Raw genomic sequence first — 25,683 nt, 5'->3', positions numbered from 1 at the left:
AAAAATATAACATTTGAGAATCTGTTCAGTGTAAGGTTTCTGGTAAGGATCCAACTCCCTCCTGAAGGAGACCACAAACTGTGCTCACATATATTTTTACCTTTAAGTTTTGTGAACATATTTAATGAAAAGAATACTCAAAATTGTTAAGTGTGTTGACACGACAAAAAGGAAATAGTTTTAAGGTCTTTTAAAGTCCAGAGTTTCTGTTCAAAACTTACTCAAGCCTTCTGCTTTTGGCATGTAGTCTCTTAAACCCGCTCATCCTACCACATCCAACCCTGCACTGGAAACAACCCTTCCCGCCCTTGCCACTCACTGGAGATAAGCTCCTCAACCCTTGCTCCTACCTCACTGGATATCCTCATGTTATTTCTTCTGCCAGAGAGTGGAGGTGGTCCAAGAACTTTGGATCCAAAGGCGATATGACAAACATCTTGATTTTTACTGTTCCGCACACTACCTGTCCCTCTGTTAAGGAACTGATCTATTTTGTTAAAGGAAGGTAATAACAGTAAATTAATGAGTGTAATGGCACTTATTAAAAATGCAGATATAGGGGCCCAATATCAGATTAGATCTGTAGAATTGGAATCTTGGCCACAGGGGTGTGGAGGGTGGGCAGAAATCTATAATTTTAACAAGCTCACTATCATTTGAGAACTACTATCACAAATATTTTTCCTCAAAGAAAAAGAGAAAGAAAAGTGGAAAACTACTAAAAAATACATCTTATTTTTCTCTTTAAGGGAATAATTTAAGTAAAACTATCCAGCTCAACTGAACAAATATTTGCTTGAGTACTCTCTCAGGCATTTCCTAGAGGTTTTCAGTGAGACAAAATAGATAAGACATATTTCTTGCCCTCAGGGAGTCTGAAGGGAGGTGACAGTACAAGTAAACGTAAGTATAACATAAGGCGGACCAGTGGGAATGAAGCATAAGTGACCTCCTGAATGGACCTTGACTGACTAAAGAGTTCAAAAATAAGAGATGTAGGGTGCCTAGGCCAGAGAAAGTGTCTGAATAAAGGCATGGAAGAGCAAAAGGGTAGGGTATGCTTGGGGAATAATGAATTTACCAGTTTAGCTGGAACGGTGGACCAGGGTCACATTGCAAAGAGCCTTTACATGCTAAGAGCTTACTCTAAAGTTGGTAGGCAACAGGGAATCACTGAAGGTTTGGGGGAGAAAGAGACAACTGCTATCACCTCCAGAACTAGGCAGGTATGTTCACCACACCCTGCTGCCTTTTTCTTCTGGGTACACAGATAAATTATATTTCTGAGCCTTCCCTGTAGTTCCATGAACCATGTGACTGAGTTCTGATTAACGGAATGTGAGAAGTATAAACCACTTCCTAAACCCCCCTGCATAATCCTCTGTGCTCTCTCTTCCCTCATCACTTGACAAGATGCAAAAGATTCAGTGAAAGGCTTTTCCCAGAGAAGCCACTATGAAAGGAGCCTGGGTCTCTGAATGACCCTATGGAAGGCTGCCTAAGGAACGCTTGATTAGACCAGAACTGTGTGGTTCCTTGTGACTGTAGTCAGCCTCCACTCACCAATAAAGCAGGTGAGGGTAATGGGCCTTGCATCAAAATACTTCCCACAACCTAAAAAACCTTCTGCTGTGCCCACTTGCAAGACAGGACCAACTTGAATATGATGTTGGCCCTGAATGAGTCCACATTCGTTCTATAGTCCTGGACATTTAAGAGCTACTGACCAAAAAAAAAAAAAAAGGTACCTAATGAAATAAAAAGGGCTTCCTCACATATCTATAAAAATATAACATTACAACTGCACAAGCAATATTTCCAAACAAGCAACCATGATTAAATTTCCCTCATCAGTCCATTCAGTTCTCTGTAATTGTTCCTCTGGATCTTGGGTCAGTGAACTGCTTTCAAGAAGCCATCTGCTTTCAGACTAAAGAGTCCTAGAAATCCTGACTCATTCCACTGGTGTGGTGTGAAATTTGTCTAAGCTTTGCCAGCTTGGAAGTCTGGCCCCAAGAGGCTTTGCTTAAGTATCTATCAGTAGTTCAAAATATTACCATTGTAATTAGCTAGGTATTAATAGTAGGAAAAGAACTAAAGGAAGGCCAGACATTATAAGCATGGCCATCTAGGCAGCTTCACTAGGAAGCTGCAACTTTACTCTCCCCAGGGAACCACTGATCCATTCCCTCTGCAGACCAATCACTGAGGGAAGGGACTGGACAAAGGGGGAGCTGGGCACATGCGCAATAAAGTCTGGGTGACATAGGAAATGTACCTGTCAGTCTAAACTGGGACAGAAATCATTGGCCAGAGGGGGTGGGGGCCACTACAAGCCAGTGAAAATTTGGAAATACATAATTCCCAGATAAAGCAGTTCATACGCTTGGGACTCTTGGCTCTTGTTGTCCTCTTGCAGTTGCCTGTGTTCCTAGAAGCTGAATGGCCCATGGCCATGTGGACCCCATGTGCAATGAAATGATGGACTGTAGCGGGGATCACAAGCTAAACTAGCCTGATGCTGGATTAGACTGCGGGACAAAACTCTGAAGAATGGCTTTAATCCCAGCTCTGCTGAAGGCAAAATGGACTTCTTCCTTGGCGGGACAGAGGGAATGGGACCTGGGAAATTCAGGAGTTTAATTCCACAGAAATAAAATTTTCTACAATATCTCCTCCTCCCATACAAGTCTCAGAAAATTCCTTTTCTCCTGACATCTCAAGAAGCCTACTCTCACCAGCAACCAGTGGGGGCAAGAATAGCTCCCCAAGGATAACAAAACACCTGATCCTTTCTGAAAGTGTCCCTGAACACACAAACCATGGCGTGTAGCTTACAGCACAGCATTCTTGCTAGCATCAGAATAAAACAGAAACTGTCTGTAGATGATTACCTTAGATCAGGTTGCTGTTAACAATACCATAGAATGAATGGCAATAGAACAGAAAAAAAAAAGAGCACTGGCTTTCTGTCTGACCTATTCCCCTGAAACATTCCTACAGATAGCTAGCTGGTCTCTTTCGCCTCTGCCATAGAGCTGCAATTTTACGTGTGGGGGAATTAAAAACCACATTTCCAGGCAATAGCATGAGAAAAGGAATAAAAGTTGTGAAAACATGCCATACTTAGAAAGCTCCAAATATTTTGATCTGAGTGGGAGCAAAATGTGTGTGTTTAGGGTATTTTGGGTCTGTTTTAGTGTTTGTAATAACTAAAGGAAGCTGAAGAGATGGGCAAGGGCTAGATTGCGGAATCCATCTGAGAGACTTTTGCTGGACAGAAGATCTGAGGTTGGATGGCTAGGTGAGAAGATAAATGATTCCAGTTTCTTCAAATTCCCGAAGCCCTAGTAGGTAGAAGACATATTCTATTTGTCCAAATGGCAGAATCAGAAGAAATGAGTACAATTTAGGCAGTGACTTTTCTGTCACCTGGAAGGTTTTCAAGCAGATGCCTGGAAAGCTATTCTGAATATTGTAAGGCAGATTCAGATATCAGGTAAACTCCCTAATTTCTATCTCTAGTCTGTGCTCTCTTTTGAGTTTTACTCCTGTATCCAGTGCCTTCTTGACCAGGGCCTCTTGGATGTCTCAGAAACACATCAAACTGAAAACTTGGTCTAATGAGTGATACCAAATCCATCCAGGTTGAAAAGTCAGAATCTAGGTGTCATTCTTGGCAGCTCCCTCTAACCTCTCCATATCCAATCCACGTTTACTTCTCTCCATCTTCTCCACCAGCAGTGCAATCCAAGTGACCATCATCCCTCTCCTGGATGATTTCAAAGCCTCTCAAGTCATCTCCTGTATCTATTCTGGCTCCCTGTCCCATGCCTTCTCCAAAATATAGCCAGAATGGTCTTACTCAAACATAAATCTGACTGGGTCATTCACTTTCTTCACTTAAAATGTTTCAATGGCTTCTCTGCTACTCATAGAATTAAGAAAAAAACCTTAAAATCACCTGCAAAAATCTGCATGTTCCATCCTCATATATTTTATCCCTCATTTTCTGCTCTCTCAGCAGACCGGCATCTTCAGTTCTTCCTGCCTAGCAGAGCATTTGTACATGCTGGTCTCCGTGGCTAGAAGAGTACTTTTCCTCTTGGCTGTTAAGTTTTTTCTCATGTATCACTTCCTCAGAATAATCTTCCCTGACGTCTCTGACTAGGGTAAAGTCCCCTAGTACAGGTACTTCCATAAACTTTCCTTTGCATAACTTGTCAGAATTGCACTTTTATATGCATTTATGGGTTTCTATGATAATGTGTGCTTCCGTAGATATAAACTCAGTGGCTTGTTTTGTCACCCCTAAATTTCTAGCACCTAGACCTGTGCCTGACACAAAGTACATAATAAAACCTTGCTGAGTAAAATGAATGAATCATTAAATATAATGGGTCAGAATAGAAGTTGGATTGAATGACTAAATATTTCTAACTATGATTAGAATTTCATTTTAAGAAAAATCCAAGGGAAGGTTTTATGTGTAAAACTAGGAGGAAGACTGAACAGAACTGGACAACTGCCAGGAAGTGGGGGATGAGAGAAAAGGGTCAACAGTGAGCAAGACATTGGTATTTACATAAACAGTGTGTGGCTCTCAACAGCAGCAGTGCTATGGTACCAGAGTCACATGCCTATTCAGGTTATAGGAGAAATTTCGTAGTGTTAACAAATAGAAATAGCTATGTGTGAATCTGTATTTCCTCCCCCCCCCCCCCCCCCCAGTCATTTACAAATATCCATTTAGTCAACAAACACTGTTAGTCTCTCAGGATCAATAATGGAAAGAAATGACACACAAATTACAGGTCTTTTGTGACCAGTAGAACAAATCCTAACCTATTGATTTTGTTCTCAAATGTGGATTTCTCAGAAAAAATAGCCACTGAGGGGCTGTATGGAATATGGCATAGGCCTAGATGGGAATTTTTGGTACCATAATAAGAACCGCCCCTTCTTTTTCCCCCAGTGATGGAAACCATGAGGGTATGGGTATATCTTTCTGTTCAAACATCTTACAGTGGCAATTCCCTTGATGTTTTTTCATATTCTTTATCTATATGCAGGTTCCCCCATTAAGTAGTTAAGTTCGAGTAGAAAGACCACTGATTTGGTACTGTATGTACTCCCATCTACTGAACCAGCATAGCACTTGGTAGACAATGGATAAATATCACTAAAATTGAGGATAGTATCTATGACTAAAAAGAGGATTTTGGGGAAGGAGTATTAAAAAAAATCATATTGAAAAAGGTACAACTGTCGTGGGATGCAATGTACATAGTTAATACTTTATGACATGTTTGAAAGTTGCTAAGAGAGTAGATCTTAAAAGTCCTCATCACAAGAAAAAACTTTGTTACTATGTTAACTAGACTTATTGTGGTGATCATTTCATAATATATGCAAATATTACATCATTATGCTGCACCCTGAAACTAATATATGTTTATGTGAATTATACCTTAATAAATTTTTTTAAAAAAATCATACTGACACAGTTCCAATTATAATTACAACAAAATAAACATATCAACTAGTTCTAGTTATTTAAAATATTAAAATTCTTAAGTACCTTGAATTTCTCAGGAATTTCTTGCTTAGTGGTAGTTACCCATTGGATATTAAAGACATATTTAAACCTGATGTGATATAATCTCCTAAGTCACAGAAAATTACGTGATTCTATATTTTTATAAGAGCATATACTATTGGATTTCTCTGAAGAATAATATAACACTGTGTATTTAAATTTACATTTATTTTTTAACTTTTACAAATTTTAATACATTTTCCCCCCACAAAGCAAAGTATACCAATACTCCACTACTTAGTTTCTCTTTTGTTGTTGTTCCACTTATTTATGCATTTATTGGTTGACTCTTGTTATGTGCCCTGACAAGAGATCGAACCCGCAGCCTTGGCATATCATGATGACGCTCTAACTAACAGGATATAAACATGTATCATACTATGTATTTACTATAATAGGGTCCTAATTAAAACCTACAAGGAAAAGTAATTTAGACCTTTGGTTTCTAAAGTAAAAAGTAGAAGGGACAAAGTTTCTATAATGATAAAAATCTTAAAAGAAAACTAAAAGTAGAAATGCATGCCTTTTGAATTCTAAAAGGAGCTCTTTTAAGAGCTGACATCAATATGCATAACATAAGGTTAAAATCAAGATTAGATTAAAGCCATGCTCTAGGCAGTTCATTTTTTTGAGTTTGTGGAAAATGAACTTGGTGTAGGTCAGAGATGTTACCATTAATTATTTTGCTATTTTACTAAGGGGTACATGCCTTTGTAGTTAGATTATAAAACCTGAGGGTCTACTCTCTAATTGTCTTTTAGAAAAATAAACATTCATTTTTGTCTCAAGATACAATGTTGTAATTATTATAGTCATTTCTGTTTGCAGGGATTTCAAAGCTTAACCAGAAAATCTGGCTGAATTTTCAACTCTAATCATTGAGGGGTCATGCTCAAGACTTACATCTATTATCTAATAATCAAATCAGAATTAAACTTCTACTAGAATCCAGACTTTGAATTAGATTAATTTTATTTTACTAGATGTGCATTGGTATAAAGAATGTGAAAAATACAAAAGAAAGGCTTATCTAGTAGAGCAATATTATTTTTTTTATTTTTATTTTTTGCAATGTATCTTTTTTTCTTTTTCTTTTTATTTATTTATTTTTTAAATTTCTTTATTGATTAAGGTATTACATATGTGTCCTCATCCCTCCACTAACCCCCCAACCTCCCCTCCCCCCACTCATGCCCTCACCCTCCTGGTGTTCGTGTCCGTTGGTTAGGCTTATATTCATGCATACAAGTCCTTTGGTTGATCTCTCCTCCTTTCCCCCACCCTCCCTTACCTTCCCTCTGAGGTCTGGCAGTCTGATCAATGCTTCTCTGCCTCTGGATCTGTCCCTGTCCATCAGTTTATGTTGTTCATTATATTCTACAAATGAGTGAGATCATGTGGTATTTGTGTTTCTCTGACTGGCTTATTTCACTTAGCATAATGCTCTCCAGTTCCATCCATGCTGTTGCAAATGGTAAGAACTCCTTCTTTTTTACTGCAGCGTAGTATTCCATTGTGTAGATGTACCACAGTTTTTTAATCCACTCTTCTGCTGATGGGCACTTGGGCTGTTTCCAAATCTTAGCTATGGTGAATTGTGCTGCTATGAATATAGGGGTGCACATATCCTTTCTGATTCATGTTTCTAGTTTCTTGGGATATATTCCTAGAAGTGGGATCACTGGGTCAAGTGGGAGTTCCATTTTTAGTTTTTTGAGGAAACTTCATACTGTTCTCCACAGTGGCTAAACCAGTCTGCATTCCCACCAGCAGTTCAAAAGAGTTCCTTTTTCTCCACATATTCGCCAACACTTGTCGTTTGTTGATTTGTTGATGATAGCCATTCTGACAGGTGTGAGATGATACCGCATTGTTGTTTTGAATTGCATCTCTCGGATAATTAGTGACTTTGAGCATGTTTTCATATGTCTCTTAGCCTTCTTTCTGTCCTCCTTCGAAAAGTGTCTATTTAGGTCAGTTGCCCATTTTTTGATTGGGTTGTTTATCTTCCTTTTGTTAAGTTGTATGAGTTCCCTGTAAATGTTGGAGATTAAACCCTTATTGGTGATGACATTGGCAAATATGTTCTCCCATGCAGTGGGCTTTCTTGTTGTTTTGTTTATGGTTTCTTTTACTGTGCAAAAGCTTTTTATTTTGATGTAGTCCCATTTGTTTTTCTCTTTAATTTCCATTGCCCTAGGAGCAGTATCAGTGAAGAAGTTCTTTTGGCATATGTCTGAGATTTCACTGCTTGTGGATTCCTCTAGTATTTTTGTGGTTTCCCGTCTTATATTTAAGTCCTTTATCCATTTTGAGTTTATTTTTGTATATGGTGTAAGTTGTGGTCTAGTTTCATTTTTTTGCATGTATCTGTCCAATTTTCCCAACACCATTTGTTGAAGAGACTATCTTGACTCCATTTTATGTTCGTGCCTCCTTTGTCAAATATTAATTGGGCATAGTGGTTTGGGTCAATTTCTGGGTTATCTATTCTATTCCATTGATCTATATGTCTGTTCTTGTGCCAGTACCAGGCTGTTTTAAGAACAGTGGCTTTGTAATACAGCTTGATATCTGGTACTGAGATCCCACCTACTTTCTTCTTCTTTCTCAGGATTGCTGCAGCTATTCAGGGTCTTTTTTTATTCCAGATGAAGTTTTGGAAAGTTCGTTGTAGGTCTGTGAAATGTGTCGTTGGTATTTTAATGGGGATTGCATTGAATCTGTAGATTGCTTTGGGTAGTATGGACATTTTGATGATGTTGACTCTACCAATCCATGAACACGGTATGTTCTTCCATCTATTTATGTCTTCCTCTATCTCTTTTTTCAGTGTCCTGTAGTTTTTCGCATATAGGTCTTTTACCTCCTTAGTTAAGTTTATTCCTAGGTATCTTAATTTGTTTGGTGTGATGGTAAATGGGATTGCTTTTTTTTAGTCTCTCTTTCTATAAGTTCACTATTGGTGTAAAGAAATGCCATAGATTTCTTGGCATTAATTTTGTATCCTGCTACATTGCCAAATTCATTTATTAAGTCTAATAATTTTTTGATGGAGTCTTTAGGGTTTTCTATGTACAATATCATGTCATCTGCAAATAAGGACAGCTTTACTTCTTCTTTTCCAATTTGGATGCCTTTTATTTCTTCTTCTTGTCTGATCGCAATGGCCTAGTACTTCCAGCACTATGTTGAACAGGAGTGGTGAGAGTGGGCATCCCTGTCTTGTTCCTGTTCTTAGGGGAAATGGTTTTAGTTTTTGTCCATTGAGTATGATGTTGACTGTGGTTTGTCATATATGGCTTTTATTATGTTGAGGTATGATCCTTCTAGTCTCACCTTGCTGAGTGTTTTGATCAAGAAGTGGTGTTGGATTTTGTCAAATGCTTTTTCTGCGTCAATTGATATGACTATGTGATTTTTATCTCTCAGTTTGTTTATGTGATGTATCACGTTTATTGATTTGCGAATATTGTACCATCCTTGCATCCCTAGGATAAATCCTACTTGGTCATGGTGTATGATCTTTCTGATGTATTGCTGGATCCGATTTGCTAGAATTTTGTTGAGGATTTTGGCATCTATATTCATGAGGGATATTGGCCTGTAATTCTCTTTCATTGTGTTGTCTTTATCTGGTTTTGGTACTAGGGTGATGCTGGCTTCACAGGATGAGCTTGGAAGTGTTCCTTCCTCTTGAATTTTTTGGAATAGTCTGAGGAGGATAGGTTTTAGTTCTTCCTTGAATGTTTGGTATAACTCCCCTGTGAAGCTGTCTGGCCCCAGGCTTTTGTTTGCTGGGAGCTTTTTGATGACTGCTTCAATTTCTTCCATAGTTATCGGCCTATTGAAATTTTTAGAATATTCCTGATTGAGTTTTGGAAGGTTGTATTTTTCTAGGAATATGTCCATTTCCTCTAGGTTGTCTAGTTTGTTGGAGTAGAGTTGTTCATAGTATTTTTTAACAATCCTTTGTATTTCTGTGGGGTCTGTTGTTATTTCGCCTCTCTCATTTCTGATTTTGTTTATTTCAGTCCTCTCTCTTTGCTTCTTGGTGAGCCTGGCTAGAAGTTCATCAATCTTGTTTATCCTTTCAAAGAACCAGCTCTTGGTTTCATTGATCTTTTGTATTGTTTTTTTGGTCTCTATGTCATTTATTTCTGCTCTGATCTTTATTATCTTCTACCTTCTGCTCACTCTGGGCTTTTCTTGTTGCTCTCTTTCTAATTCTTTGAGTTGTAGAGTTAGATGATTTACTACCATTTTTTCTTGTTGTTTTTTTTTTTGACGTAAGCTTGTAGAGCTATAAACTTCCCTCTCAGGACTGCTTTCATTGTGTCCCATAGATTTTGGATTGTTGTGTTTTTGTTGTCATTAGTTTCCAGGATGCTTTTAATTTCTTCTTTGATCTCTTTGGTAACCCAGTCATTATTTAATAGCATGCTATTCAGCTTTCAAGTGTTTGAGATTTTTGGATTGTTTTTATTGTAGTTTATTTCTAATTTTATGGCATTGTGGTCTGAGAAGATATTGGTATGATTTCAATCCTCTTGAATTTGGGGAGACTTCACTTGTGACCCAATATGTGGTCTATTTTTGAAAATGTCCCATGTGCACTTGAGACGAACATATATTCCGTGGCTTTTGGGTGAAATGTTCTGAAGATGTCAGTTAAGACATCTTCTGATCTAGTGAGTCATTTAGGATTGCTGTGTCTTTGCTGATTTTTTTTCTAGAGGATTTATCCAGTGATGTCAGTGGTGTATTAAATCCCCTACTATGATTGTATTGTTGTCGATCTCTCCCTTGATATCTTCCAGGAGTTTTGTTATGTATTTGGGTGCTCCCGCGTTGGGTGCATATATTTTTATCAGGATTATATCCTCTTGTTGTATCGATCCCTTTAGTATTATGAAGTGGCCTTCCTTGTCTCTTGTTATGGCATTTACTTTGAGGTCTATTTTGTCAGGTATAAGTATTGCTACCCCAGCTTTTTTTTTTCATTTCCATTTGCCTGAAAGATATTTTTCCATCCCTTCACTTTCAATCTGTGTGAGTCTCTTGTTCTGAGGTGGGTCTCTTATAGACAGCATATATATGGGTTGTGTTTTTTAATCTATTCAGCCACTCGATGTCTTTTGATTGGAGCATTTAGTCCGTTTACATTTAAAGTTATTACTGAAAGGTATTTGTTTGTAGTCGTATCTATTTTTGTGTTTGTGTTCCTTCTTACCTGTTTATTTCTCCTTTTTACAGTGTTCCCTTTAGTATTTCTTGCATTGCTGGTTTGGTGGTGATAAATTCCCTTAGCCTTTTTTTGTCTGCGAAGCTCCTGATTTCCCCTTCAATTTTGATTGATAGTCTTGCTGGATAGAGTATTCTTGGATTCAGTCCTTTGCTTTGCAACACTTTGTATACCTTCTTCCATTCCCTTCTAGCTTGATGTATTTCTGTTGAGAAATCATTTGATAATCTGAAGGGGTTCCTTTGTAGGTAACTCTCTGTCTCTCTCTTGACGCCTTTAAGATTCTCTCCTTGTCGTTGATATTTGCCATTGAAATTATGACGTGTCTTGGTGTGGGTTTTTTGGGGTTGATCCTGCTTGGGACTCTCTGTACTTGTGTAACTTTTTTCTTCCCCATATCCGGGAAGTTTTCTGTCATTATTTCTTCAAACAGATTTTCTAATCCTTGCTGCTCTTCTTGTCCTTCTGGCAGCCCTATTGTACATATGTTACTTTGTTTCATGTTGTCCCAAAGCTCACTTAGGCTTTCCTCCTGCTTTTTAATTTTTTTCTCCAATTGCTGTTCAGATTGAGCTTGTTTCTGTATCTGATCTTCTAACTCATTAATTCGGTCCTCTGCTTCTTCTAGTCTACTGTTGAAACTTACCATGGTGTTTTTGATTGTAGCTATATCACTTTTCATTTCTTCCTGATTCTTGCATAAGTTGTTGATTTTCTCATCCATCCGATGTATAAATTCCACGACCATTACTCTGAATTCTTTTTCAGTCATGTTGCATGCTTCAATTTCACTAATTTCCTTTCTTGGCGACTCCTCATTTTCTTTCCTCTGGGGATTGTATTGTCTCCCCATTCTGACTATCACCAGAAGGTTCAAACTTCGAGTTGCATGGACCTGGGCCGTGTGCTGTGGGAACTTCGCACCACCCGAGTGTCACTGAAGTGCTCCGACACTAGGATGTGTGGCTGCCGTGGGTTGGTGGGAACCAGGCTCGTACAGGGTCAGTGTTCCCAGCGTTCAGTGTGGTCTTGTATGCAAGAATCAGGGACCTAGAATCAGGGACCCCACCTGCACTGCACTGTTGGCGTGTGCCAAAAATGAGTCCCCTAGCGCGTCCCAGGAGTCAGTGTTTCCCTGTGTCTGCACCAAGAATCAAGTATCAGAGTCTCTGTTGCCTCGTGCAGCTTCTCGCTGAGAATCAGAGTCCCTGTGTGCACATGAACCAAGAATTGGAGTCACTGGCTCTTAGTGTGAATGCGCTGTGAGTCAGGGATCCCAGGCACACATGGTAAGAAACAGAGTCAAGTCGGTGGTGCTCAGTGCTGCCTCTTGCTGGGAGAATTTGGGTCCCATCACCATGGGGGACTGGGTTGCATAATAGCTCTGTGGTGTGCCTGCGCTGTGGAAAACTGACTTCCATGTGCGCTTGCCCAGAATCCAAGTCAGGTGGCACTACCGCCCTGCGTGGGCTTCGGGTTTGATTGCCTGATTGCGTTGCATGGAGCAGATTCCAGTCTCTCAAACTCCAGTAGCAGCGCTGCGGCCTGTGTGTGCTCTCTCAAGCTCAAATTCCCCATAGGGGCACTGCAGCTCGAGCGAGGGGTGGGTCTATCAGTTACTATGGCACTATCTGCGAGCCTGTGGGGAGGGGGATAGGCTCTTTGACTCACAGAAATCTGCTGCCGGGAAGTCTGGATTCTTGTCTGTTGGTCTGAAGCTGTGGTTGCAGTTCTCTGTCCCCAGTGGCTGCAGGTTTGCATCTGAGATGCGACTGGGTATTGCTGAGGGCAGGATCCTAGTCTCAAGCAGCTCTGTTTCTCAAGATGGCGTGGTCTCCATGCCCGCACCGGCCGCCCAGAAGTGTCTGCTTTGTGCGCAGGGCTCCGCTGTCTAAGACTGCCCAGTTTGGCAGCCCCTTGGAGGACCTGCAGAATCTAACTGTCCCTAGCTCATACACACACACACACCACACACATCTACCTCTCCTCTATGGGTTCCTCACTCTCTCACTCTCTCTCCCTCCCTATCTTCCTGCTGGTCGCCATCTTCCAAGTCCGCAATATTATTTTAGACAAGGTACCCTTTCTAAACCTCACCTTCTTCAGTTATAAGATTGGGAAAATAATAGCACTTAAGTAATGTATTTTTTTTTATATTACATGAAACATGCTAAATACTATACTTAGTAGGGAGTAAATGCTTATAAATATGTAATAAATATCTTCCCTCTTGAATAGCATTTAATAATTTGCAAAGTCCATTCACAATCCTTTATTCTCCCAGTAGTGACTGAGGCTCACAGAGATAAAGTAATTAGTGAGTGGTAGAGCTGGGATAACCAGGCAGTGTGGTTTCACCAATGCATTCTTAACTACTGCCCTCCATTATGATGCAATTTCTCAATATTACTTTTAAGAATTAGTTTCAGGGAAGCCTTCTTCTGTTATAGGAAACTTCTATTTCTAAGCCAAATGATGGAAGTTATATGTATATGAATATGTATATGTATATGTATATGTATATGTATATGTATATGTATATGTGTATGTATACTAGAGGCCTGATGCACAAAATTCATGCATGGGTAGGGTCCCTAGGCCTGGCCAGCAATCAGAGCCAATCTGTGGGGTGACTAGCAGGGCGATTGGAGGACCCCGCTGGCCCCTGCCTTGGGGCCTGTGGGCTGTGGGCAGCTCCTGAGTTGAGCATCTGTCCCCTGGTGATCAGTGCGCGTCATAGCGACCCGTCGTTCCACTGGTAGTTCTGCTGTTAGGTCGATTTGCATATTAGCCTTTTATTATATAGGATTTATATGTATATGTATATGTATATGTATATGTATATGTATATGTATATGTATATGTATACATCTAGAAAACCTTGACTATTACACTATGTAAAGCGTTTAGTGCTTGGAACACAGTAAAAACTAAAATAAAGTTAGCTTTAATGATGAAGACAATGATGATGATGATTTGTTGCTTAATATACTTACCTGCTCAAATCATTTGGCTAGCATTTGATTCAGTAATTTGATCACTTAACCAACTTACTGAGCTCCTGACATGTAAAACATTGAGCTAGGAGCTAGGGATACTACAATAAAGAAGACTCTGAAGCTTTTAAGCTCAAATTCCAGAATGGGAGACAGCAATAAGCAAACAAATAAACAAGAAAATATCAGGTAATGATAAGTGCTGTGATGAAAATAAAAATAGGATGATGTTATAGAGTGTCTTGGGAGTTATTGGAAGTCATTGATGATTCTAGTCCCATGTTCACTATTAGTAAAAATGTATGTCAGCATAATTCATATTGATATAGCATGAATTATGATATAGTATATTTCATTATTAAATAATAAACAAATTTAATATTTATTTATATACTTAAAGCTTTTATTTTGCCAATAATTCTGGATCCCCTTCCCATTATGTATTTTATTTAATTAATTAATTTTTTTTGCCAGATTAGTGTTAACATTTATTTAAAAATACACAAAATAGAAAAATTTTACATCAAAATATGATAACCTCACTTATACAATGTTCCATACTCACCTGATTTTGTTTGCATCCTTATGCAAACATTCAGAATATGATAGATTTGATTCTGGTTTTTTGCTACAGTTCATGAGACTGCTACATAAAGTAGGTTGTCTCGGTTGACTCAAGAGTGTGGAGAAGATCTGAGTAAACAGGAGGTGAATAAAGTGCTAAAGGACTGCTGTGTAAGCAATGGTGGCATGTGGTACCTTAAAGGGACAGTACAATCTTGACAGTTGTCACAAACCACTACCCCAATGAATCTCAGCCCTAGGAAGGACAGCAGAGCCAGCAGAGGTGGAAGTAGAGTCTCAGTTGCTTCAGAAGACAACAGAGCAAAGAGGGACTGACCATCTCGAGGCCTATGGCATTGCATTGTTCAGGGAACAGAAAGAATTGCATTCAGCCAGTGCTAGGGTCACCTTCAGTTGTATCACTCCCAGAAGAGACCATCAGAACCTTCTTTGCAGTACAATTTGAAAATCCTGGTTTTTTTTGGTTATTTGGTTTCATTCTCATAATAGAGTGTATTCTGACATGGGCAGGATGATGAAAATTATGGTTTAATATTCTACTTTTCAAACTTAATAGCAACAAGGTCTAAGTTACGTTTACACGATAAAAAAAAACCCTTAAGGTTTTTAATATTTAAAATGCCTAGAAGACAATATTTCATCTTTGATGATCTATCTATCTGCTAAGACTTCTGCTAATTTCATTAAACAAACCAAATTGAATTGTTTTACTGTTAGGTATCTATGGCCACTTTACCTTGTAAAACAACACATTATGTATTTTAAATGCAAATATTGATATAAATAGATAAATATATTTTAATTTAATAATAATTCTTTGGATTTTCAAAAGACAGAAAAGTGTACAGAAGAAATTAGAAATGCCTCATAAATGTAGCAATATACATCTGCTGACATAATCATGAATATATGAATATATTTAGAAAATTAAAATTCTCTAATAAAGATATGAGAAATAAAAGTCTTATCTTCCCTCCACTGCCTCTACTAGTACCTGTCCTAAAGGTAATTAAGTTTCTGGTGTTTCCTCAAAAATGTATACATATACCAGCATCCATAAGCACTATCACTGTGATCATATAGAAACAGCATTCTTTGTCTCCATTTTTTGCTGATTGGCATGGCTTAGAGACCTTGCTAGACCATCACAAGAAGATTGGTTCATCTATATACCTGCATACATAATATCTTATTATGTGCATATTTAATCAATTCCCTATTATGCACAAATATATAAAGGTTGGAATAAGTAAATCCTGCAAAATTAGCACAATTACCAAACTGATTAAATGTATTTTCATATTTAATATTATGTCTTACATATAAAAGTTTTTTTTGACATTTGGCAGAAATACCAGAGAAAAATTAAAATTGACTCTATAAATGATTTGTGCTATTATAGACACTGGATCACTATCCATACTAACTTCCTTTCACATCTAAAAATTTTTAATAAAGGAATGTGATTAATTATGCCTCATTTTTACTAAAGACAGAAAAAGAAGATATACATTTCAAATGTAAGAGGTAGCTGAGTTTACTCTGAATTAGGATCAAACATTGCAACTAGAAATTGTGGCATCTCTATAACCAAGGTTTACCAAAGGTCTGAGTTTAGAAAAGAAGAAATAAAAATAAAAAGAGTGTTTTGTTTTTTCCTGAAGTCAGAATCTTACTCCTTTTTTGTTTTTAGATTCTACTTTACAGTAGATTTTGTTACTTGACTCAAATTTTACTTTCATAATGTGGAATCCAAGAAGAAATTTTAATAAGAATCTCAGTAATGCCAACTACAGTTAGATGATTATTTCCTGGTTTTGCTAGATGCATTAATTCACCTGTTTGCAGTTGTGCTAGGAGATAGGGATGCTTCTTATTGAAAAGGAGCAAAAGTCCAATGAGACTGCTGCTGTGGAAAGAAGGGAGCTTGAGAGAACTGCCACCTAATTTTTAAGTAAATTATTAGTTTTGATTTGTGCTTAGTGTACTATCACATCTTGTCATTAGTAGCTGAATGATCAACTTCAATAATCAGACCTGAATCTCTGGTTCAATGAAACTGGGGTCCCATTAATGAAAATAAGATAATCAGGTCTCACAGTCATCCTCAGACTAATACTCATTAGTTAATGTGTACCAGGAATGGAATTGACAAAGTGAACAAGTGAACAGTACAAATGTGTGGTAACACTGGCTTTATGGAAATACAATTATTTTATTAATTTTGTTAAATACTTTTGATCAAGTTATAAGATATTGAATAAAAAGTACTCTAAAACAGAACTTTCAATGTTTCTTTTAAAAAAATATTTGTGGAGAAACCAAGATGGCGGCATAGGTAAACACCTAAACTGCTGCCTCGCACAACAATTTCAAAACTACAACTAAAAGACAAAACAGACAGCATCCGGAACCACAGGAAGGCTGGCTGAGTGGAAATTCTACAACTAGAAGGAAAGAGAAAAGCACACTGAGACTCAGAGGAGCTGCAGAAGGCAGAGGTACCGAGGCATGCGATGGAGAGGGCAGGCAACTGAGTACACAGCTGGCTTTCTCAAGTGGGAGGGAGACAAAAGCTCCCGACAGCTCTGAACTCCAATTCCGGGTGAGACTCTGGGGACCAGACTCGTACGGGGAGAAACTGGACTGTCAGGAAAGAGAAAAGCACATTGAGACTCAGAGGAACTGCGGAAGGCAGAGGTACCGAGGCACGTGTGCACGCGGAGAGGGCTGGCAACTAAGTACGCAGCTGGCTTTTTCAACCGAGAGGGAGACAAAAGCTCCTGACAGCTGTGAACTCCAGTTCTGGGCAAGACTCTGGAGACCCAGACTCATTCGGGGAGAAACTGGACTGTCTGGCAGTGGGCGAAACTCGAGGGCGGCTTTCTTTCAGAGGTGCTTGCAGCGATTACCGTGGGACACTGAGACCCAGGGGCCTCTTAGGGCAGGGCTGATGGGAAACCATTGCTGTCTGCTCTGCCCTGAGACACCGCCCCATCCAAGCTGAGCACAGAGGCTTTTGCAAGACTTGTCTCATAAGGGTGTCTCCAGCACGGAAGTTCTCCCAGTGTAGACACAGCTGATCCTCACAGCCAATTGGCCTGGAGGTCAATTCCTCCCAGTGATACCAACAACAATCAAGGCTTAACTACAACAAGACTGTGCACACAGCCCACAGAGGGGTGCACCAAGAATGTCCATTTCAGCTAACTGGGGAGGTTGAGCCACTGGGCCCTATAGGACACCTAGCACACAAAGCCACTCTATCAACTCAGGGAAACAGCCAAAATGTGGAGACAAAGATACAGGTCACAAATGAAAGAAATGGAGGAAAGCAAACTACTGGATAGAGTTCAAAACCACGGTTATAAGATTTTTCAATAATTTTCTAGAAGAGTCCAATAAATTTAGCAATACCCTCGATGATATTAAAAAGGACCAACTAGAAATTAAGCATACACTGACTGAAATAAAAAATAATATACAGAGACCCAACAGCACACTAGAGGATCGCAAGAATGAAGTCAAAGATTTGAAATACAAAGAAGCAAAAAAACACCCAACCGGAAAAGCAAAAAGAAAAAAGAATCCAAAAATATGAAGATAGTGTAAGGAGCCTCTGGGACAACTTCAAGCGTACCAACATCAGAATTATGGGGGTGCCAGAAGAAGAGAGAGATCAAGATACTGAAAACCTATTTGAAGAAATAATGACAGAAAACTTCCTCTTCCTGGTGAAAGAAATAGACTTACAAGTCCAGGAAGCGCAGAGAACCCCAAACAGAAGGAATCCAAAGAGGACCACACCAAGACACATCATAATTAAAATGCCAAGAGCAAAAGACAAAGAGAGAATATTAAAAGCAGCAAGAGAAAAACAGTTAGTTACCTACAAGGGAGCACCCATACAACTGTCAGCTGATTTTTCAATAGAAACTATGTAGGCCAGACGGGAGTGGCAAGAAATATTCAAAGTGATGAATAGCAAGAACCTACAACCAAGATTACTCTACCCAGCAAAGCTATCATTCAGAATTGAAGGTCATTCACAGATAAGAAAAAGCTAAAGGAGTTCATCACCGCCAAACCAATATTATATGAAATGGTGAAAGGTATTCTTTAAGAAGAGGAAGAAGAAGAAAAAGGTAAAGATAAAAATTATGTACAACAAATACATATCTATCAACAAGTGAATCTAAAAATCAAGTGAATAAAAAATCTGATGAACAGAATAAACTGGTGAATATAATAGAATCAGGGGCATAGAAAGGGAGTGGACTGACAATTCTCGGGGGGAAAGGGGTGTGGGGGGTAGGGGAAGAGACTGAACAAAAATTGTACACTTATGGATGAGGATGGGGGAGGGGGTAAGGGCAGAGAGTAGGGTGGGAACCGGGTGGAGGGGAGCTACGGGAGGAAAAAAGAGGAACAACTGTAATAATCTGAACAATAAACATTTATTAAAAAGTAATAAAAAATATTTGTATTGATTTCAGAGAGGAAGGGGGGAGAGGAAGAGAAAGAGAGAGAGAGAGAGAGAGAGAGAGAGAGAGAGAGAGAGAAACATCAATAATGAGAATCATTGATTGGCTGCTTCCTGCACACCCCCTACTGAGGGTAGAGCCCTGACCAAGAATCAAACTGTGAACTCCTGGTTCTGAGGTTGATGCTCAACCACTGAGCCACAGTGGCCAGGCTGGGCTCAATGTTTCCTTTTTTGCTTGGGTAAACATGCTGGAAAGCATCCATAGGAAACCCCTGCTTCTTCCTGCAGCAGCTTTATAAGGGATCTCTCAATATGTGCATTTATAATAAAATATAATTTACACGAGTACTGCACAGTCAATTACAAAAACACAGTCAGTTCTCATGCAATTCAAATGTCAGCAGGGGGAGTCCATTTTTTTAGAAAGACACAAAAATACCTAGTTCATATAAAGAAATATCTCCTGGCTTTTATGTGATTAAAAAGTCTGTCGGCACACCCGCCGGGGAGCTGACCTTCGAGAGGCTTCGGATGTGCGCCCCAGGCTTCCGTACCAGGGCCCCCCACCCTCCCCGGAGGTGCTTCTGATTGCTGTTGATCCAGGGCCATTAACGGTTCGCTGCCGAGGCGAGAAGTGAGAGTTTCTTGTTGACTTTCCTTCCAGGAAGCGGTCAAGGGTCTCTGGACCCACCCAAGCTATGGATCGAATCATCAATTTAGTTGTTGGCATCTTAACATCCTTATTGATTCTAGTAACGCTGATCAGTGCTTTTGTTTTCCCTCAACCACCTCCAAAACCATTGAATATATTTTTTGCAGTCTGCATCTCTTTGAGTAGTATTACTGCCTGCATACTTATCTACTGGTATCGACAAGGAGACTTAGAACCGAAATTTAGAAACCTAATTTACTATATCTTATTTTCTATCACCATGTTATGTATATGTGCGAACCTGTACTTCCATGATGTGGGAAAGTGAGGCCGCCAAGGAGAAAATACTTACCAGGTCTCTTCAAAGATGTACACTAGGACTGTGAATAAAAGCTGGATAAGGTATGCTGAAGAATCTCCCGCACAAGTCTGATACATGATTTTCATGTTAATTGTAAATCTAAATCCCCTCTTGCAGGGGAGACATTATATAGATCACTTTGCTTTTTTAAGGAGCTGATGTTGCACTTAAACATTCCAACCCTTAAACCTCAAACAGCACAAGTGATTTTCACTTTTGAAATTGAAATTTTTTATAATGTAATGGCATGGCGAAAGGCTATGTAACAATCAATCTTGCATTTTAAGACAAATATTCTTTTATTTCTGTTAAACTGAATATACAATTATTGTTCCCTAGGCAACCAACTCTTGCTTAAAACTACAATTTGTTTTCACATTAACAAAACAGAGATGGGTGAAAAGACAATTTGATTGTGAAGATCTAATTACAATAATAAATAAAATAATTTATACAAAAAAAAAAAAAAAAAAAAAAAAAAAAAGTCTGTCCTTAGGCACTATTCATAAGCTACATCTTTCAGATAAAGTATCTTACACAGAGAACAAAATTATTATTATAGTCATCTAATTTCAAAGCCCACACATGTCAAAATTAGCAATTGAAAATTATTTATAGGTTCATGGCCTCTATTTCCCTTTTTATGCTATTATAATTTGCACTAAGTTCCTTAAGCATCTTTATAACCATTAAAAAATATTATTTGTAGAAAGAAAGCTACAAAGTTCAATATATGTTCATGTAATCTTAGCTGCCATACATGTGCAATGAGATTTATTTAAGAGAAATAATAACCATCTCTATGATTATAAATGAATATTAAGTATAATTGGGATTCACAGGGCAGAAGAAATATGCTATTAGTTGATTATTAATTTTTTGTATATATGACTCAAATTATGCATTGAGAGGCCATTTATGAAATTTTCAAAATATGAACTAACATCTTCTTCTACAAGTTGTGATCAAATATGGCCTATGAAAAAGTTTCTGTTTAATTTTGATTTAATGATGCAATTAATATTTATTCAAATTCCTTTTTAATCTCAGGCATCATGTATCCTTGAACTTTAAATAAAAAAGACACTTAAAATATTTGGTTATAGACTTACATTCTCTTTTAAAGACATAATTAATTCTTAAAACATTGAGATACAGAGAAGACAAATAGCATTTAGAGTTGCATAGAATTATCTGATAGGCTTTACAGCTTAATCATTTCTATTACTGAAAACTATCACAGCCTATTAGATACACATAGTGTGTTTGCTTATAGAAAATACTCTTACTCATTTAATTCTGTGGCAAATCTTCCATTAAGATTGAATTTTAACCCAATGTGTTTAAAGTGGCTGTCTGGGTAGTGGGATCTTTTTCTTCCTTTTATATCTTTTCTAAATGTCATGTAATGAAAATGGATTGTATATATCTTTCTCCCCCCAACCCATCTAAAGATAGTGCATATAATAAATGTACAAATTCTCACTACTTATGCCTTCATTGTTATAAAAAATTCTGCCCAAAGTTGGTAATTGTGGAAGCAGATGATGGAGATATGGGGGTTCATTATATATTCTCTTTACTGTTCTGTACGTCAGTAATAGTAAAGGGTTAACAATGTAGTGCCTATTTACACATGGTCTTCTGCCAGGGTTTACACTGAAAAAGTTATAACATCAATCCCAATTCTTTAGGAATATATCATTTATGACATGTAGTGCTGATGATATATTAGAAATTCACCAGACTAAATAACAGGATAAATACAGAGTAAAACTGAGTCCAGTTTTGCAGCTCATTGATGTCATCCAGGGTATCTCCTTTTCCTATTGTTGACGTCTCAAACTTTGACCACTCTCCCTTCCCCACCTGTTATCTGAGAATCACAAAGTCCTGCCAGTTTTTCCCTGCAGTTCCTCTCAGGGTTATTATGTCCCACTTTCACAGACACTTGCTGCAAAGACATTTTAGTTGTAATCCTTAATCTCTGGTCTCACTTGACTTATAAATTCATATTGAATCCTGACATCAACTTCAACTTCCTAAAAATAAGTTATCATTTCTCTACTTTAGGAACACGAGGCACACTCTTCTTGTTCCCAACACAGCCGTTCTGCCCACTCAGGCTATTCCTCCTAGCAATCCCTCAGGAAACTCCTCCATGAAGTGTGCTGTACCATCTCTCACATCCATAAATCTTATATTTATTTATTCATTATAAACACCTATACAATAACTTACTGAATACTTGCAAAATCTACTTCCTCTGCAAGTGCCCTATTAGGACTATTTCACCCCCTCTGAATCACTCCAGTGTTTATGAGTGTCATCTAAACCATACGACCTTTGTGGGGATAAGTGACCCAGTGGTTCTCAACCCTGCACATTAGAATTGCTGGGGGAACTTAAAAAATTCATCCTAGGCCAATTAAATCAGAATCTCTTGGAATGAAGCATAGATATTATAATAAAAAATTTTTTGTATCAGTTATTTTTAAAATATCTCAGGTGATTCTAAAATACAGGAGGTTGAGAACAACTCATCTAAAAAATATTAGGCTTCTTGATTTGTAGAGGACTATTCATTCATTTGGTCAATAGCTATGGTGACTACTGCAGGGGCAGAGAACTGGCATGCACTGGCATGTTTTGTTAGGCTTACAAAAAAATTTAGACTGTTGATAATATTTTAAAATTTGGAGATTTCTCATAAACATCAGGATAGCATTCTTGGGGAAAAAAAGGACGAACTGTGAGACTGGGCCTGCATTCCAGCAAGGCAGCACTTGGCCAGGACTGACCTGCAGTTTCCCCTTCTCTAGCAACAATGAGCTTCTAGTTTGCTGCAACCCTCACCACTCCTTACAGCTCCCTCAAAGGGGCTGAGTGTTATTCCCCACCAACTATATCATTTGCATAGTAGTTAATGTTACTGCTTTAATAGTAGAGAACCACGTCTTTGATGCACTATCTCAACCCTCTTCCCTAATTCCCCTCCACTCCCAATAAGGCTCACTTTGGAAGGAGAAAATGTTTCTATGTGTCAAATATCCAGGCATCCAGGTCACTATTTATTTATGTTTTCTGACTGGCCTCTTTTGTAATTTGAGTCTGCAGCGCCTGGCCCAGGGTAATCGGCAAGCACTGTTAGAAGCTAGGGAAATAGAATGAGGAAGTCATACTTTATTGGGGAATACAGACATATGAAGAAGTACTGCAAAAAAAGAAAGTAAGAAAAAGAAAAGGGGGAAAGTCATGGAAAGAGAACAATGCTTGTTAGAGTTAGGAAAGGCTGCATAGAAGAGGTGGCCTTTGAGTTGGGTCTAGAACAGTGGTTCCCAATGTGGGGCACATACCCCACAGAGGGGCAATTTGATTTTTAAGGGGTCAATTTGAGAATGAGTTATTAACAGTGAATATTTTACATTTCTTATGGTTCTAGGGGCCTCATATATAGTATACAAATATATATTGTGACATATTTATGCATTTCAGTTCTTTGTTATATGTTTTGAAACGTTATTTGCTATTTTTTCATATCGTTTCATATTATTATTTTTTAACAATTTCTTAGTGATTTCTTCCTCAGTATTTCAACTGTCCTTTCGTTCTTTTATTTTTCTCTTTCATGGATGCCATGTTCTTTGGAAGCTTGTTTAGACCAAATTAAATGGCCTTGTAGGCTTCCTCCATGTGAATAGGAGTTCACTTTTTGAATAATAAGAATTATATGTCATGGGGGGGCATCAGGATTTTAGAGATGCTTAGGTGGGGCATGGCCAAAAAAAGGTTGGGAGCCACTGGTCTAGAAAGATAAATGGGGAGTTTTTCCAAGCAGAAAGGCAAGCTTTGAAGCCATTTTAGGTCAATGAAACAGCAATCCCCAAATATGAACATGTGAAAGCCCACAGAGTGATCAGGAGATCACACATAGGGAGTGAGAGAAAGGTGTCTGGAAAGAAAACTGTGCTGTAGGTTTGGGATAAGGGAGGCTGGCTTTGTGTGCGTTCCTAAGGGTCTTTTCACATTGCTTTCTAAGATAGTCGGAAAGGTATTTAATTTAAAAAGTTTTTAATTAGAGTGACAGGATCATATTTCTATTATCAGAAAGAGAGTTCTTACAGCAATGTGAAGATTAACTGGGAGGCTAAGATGAATGACACTGGGGACCAGAACAATGAATGAAAAACAAGACAGAATAGACAGATTTAAGAGATGTTTAGGAGGTATAAATAGCAGCATGTAGGAAAAGGAGAGGAATAATTGAGGATGTTTTGATTTATTATGCAAAAAAATCCAGGAAAATTTTAGTTGCTAAAAAGAAATTTAAAATAATATTTCACTGACATGAATCAATGCTGAAGTGTAGTATTTAACTTCAAGCTATAAAGATTAATTGCAAGGTTGTTTTTCCCCTTTTCTTTTGGTCTTACAAATAATTATGCTTGTAATTTAGGTGCCTAAGTGCATACCTGATTCTGCTGAGCTTAGAGGATGACCTCCGAGTTTTATTATAGTTTGGCGGAGTTTGGTCATGTTTAGCAGCTGTGTGACTTGTGGAACATCTGTCGTTAGTTGGCAGCTCCGTGGAATAATGTCTGTAGGCTCATCTGTTGGAAAAGGTACACCATATCCAGCTGGAAATAAAGACAAACATTCAATCCCCAAATGTAAGCCATTTCTGCCAAATGGACAGATCTTATAAATGAAACCAATTAAAGTAAATCATTTTAGAATATGATTTTGGATGCATTGCTCAACTTTATATCCTTGGCTTTCTCATCTGTAAAATGAGCCTGATAATTTTACTGCTTATTTTCTAGGACTGTACAAGGATTAAATGAGAGAGTATATAACATATGGAGTAGGTTCAGAGACTTGTGCAATAAGTAAGAGCATTCACTGGAAATAGCTTACATTTGTTTTTAATACTAGAATGTACCTTGAGAGAAGAGCTACTTAGGTATACTTCATTGGAGGTTTCTGGGACTTCACTGGCTCATTTATACGAGATCAGTAAGTACAATGATGTTACTGAATAAGCACTACAGCTATTTATGAACAAATTAAATTTTTTACTTTTTATTTTGAAATAATTTTAGATCTATAGAAAAGTTATCAAAATAGTACAGAGTTCCTTTATGTCCTTTACTCAGCTTCCCCTAATGTTAACATCTTATCTTTGAATATTTTCAAAGGAAAAGTTATTATAATTAATATAGTATTTTTATTATAATTTGTATTCCTAATGAAATTTGATATTGTTCATATATATTTATATGAAATTTTAGTTTTAGTAAATTTTCTGATTATATTCTTAATCTATTTTACTATTAGAACATTTTTCTCATTTATTTGTATGACCTTTTATATAGCAAAGGTATTAAGCCTTGTCATATGCAGCAAATAGGAATTAAATTGGCCTTAACATTCAAAAAAGCAATTTTACTACATGTATCAAAAGCCTTTAAAATGTACATGCCATTTTACTCAGTAATTTCACTTTATGAATCTATCCTAAAGTAAAAAAAAAATAAAAGACTCAGACAAAGGTCTATGTCAATATATGTTTATAATATCTGAAAAATAAACAGCTTGGATTTCCAGTACAGTCACAAGAAATTGTATTTATGAAGATGGCTTAATGATATGGGCAAGACTCAAGATAAAAAGTTAAGGCCCTGGCTGGATGACTCAGTTGATTGGAGTGTTATCCTGTACACTAAAAGGTTGCAGGTTTGATTCTCTCTCTCTCCTTT

General features: G+C 37.9%; 1 protein-coding gene across 2 annotated transcripts in view; it reads right to left on the bottom strand.

The window, feature by feature from the left end:
- CFAP20DC (CFAP20 domain containing) overlaps window positions 1-25,683 on the bottom strand; it is a 247,873-nt gene that overhangs the window by 97,615 nt on the left and 124,575 nt on the right. For both annotated transcript variants that reach the window (XM_080673477.1, XM_080673476.1), the window contains exons 7-8: window positions 24,397-24,561; window positions 351-487 (exon numbers count right to left, since the gene is read on the bottom strand). In XM_080673477.1, coding sequence (XP_080529603.1) covers window positions 351-487; window positions 24,397-24,561 — 302 coding nt within the window. The remainder of the gene's footprint in view (window positions 1-350; window positions 488-24,396; window positions 24,562-25,683) is intronic.

Source organism: Plecotus auritus (genome assembly GCF_963455305.1).
Source record: "Plecotus auritus genome assembly, chromosome: 6".
NCBI lineage: Eukaryota > Metazoa > Chordata > Mammalia > Chiroptera > Vespertilionidae > Plecotus > Plecotus auritus.
The sequence above is the reverse complement of the archived record's forward strand: the minus strand, read 5'-3'. Positions and strand labels throughout refer to the sequence as shown.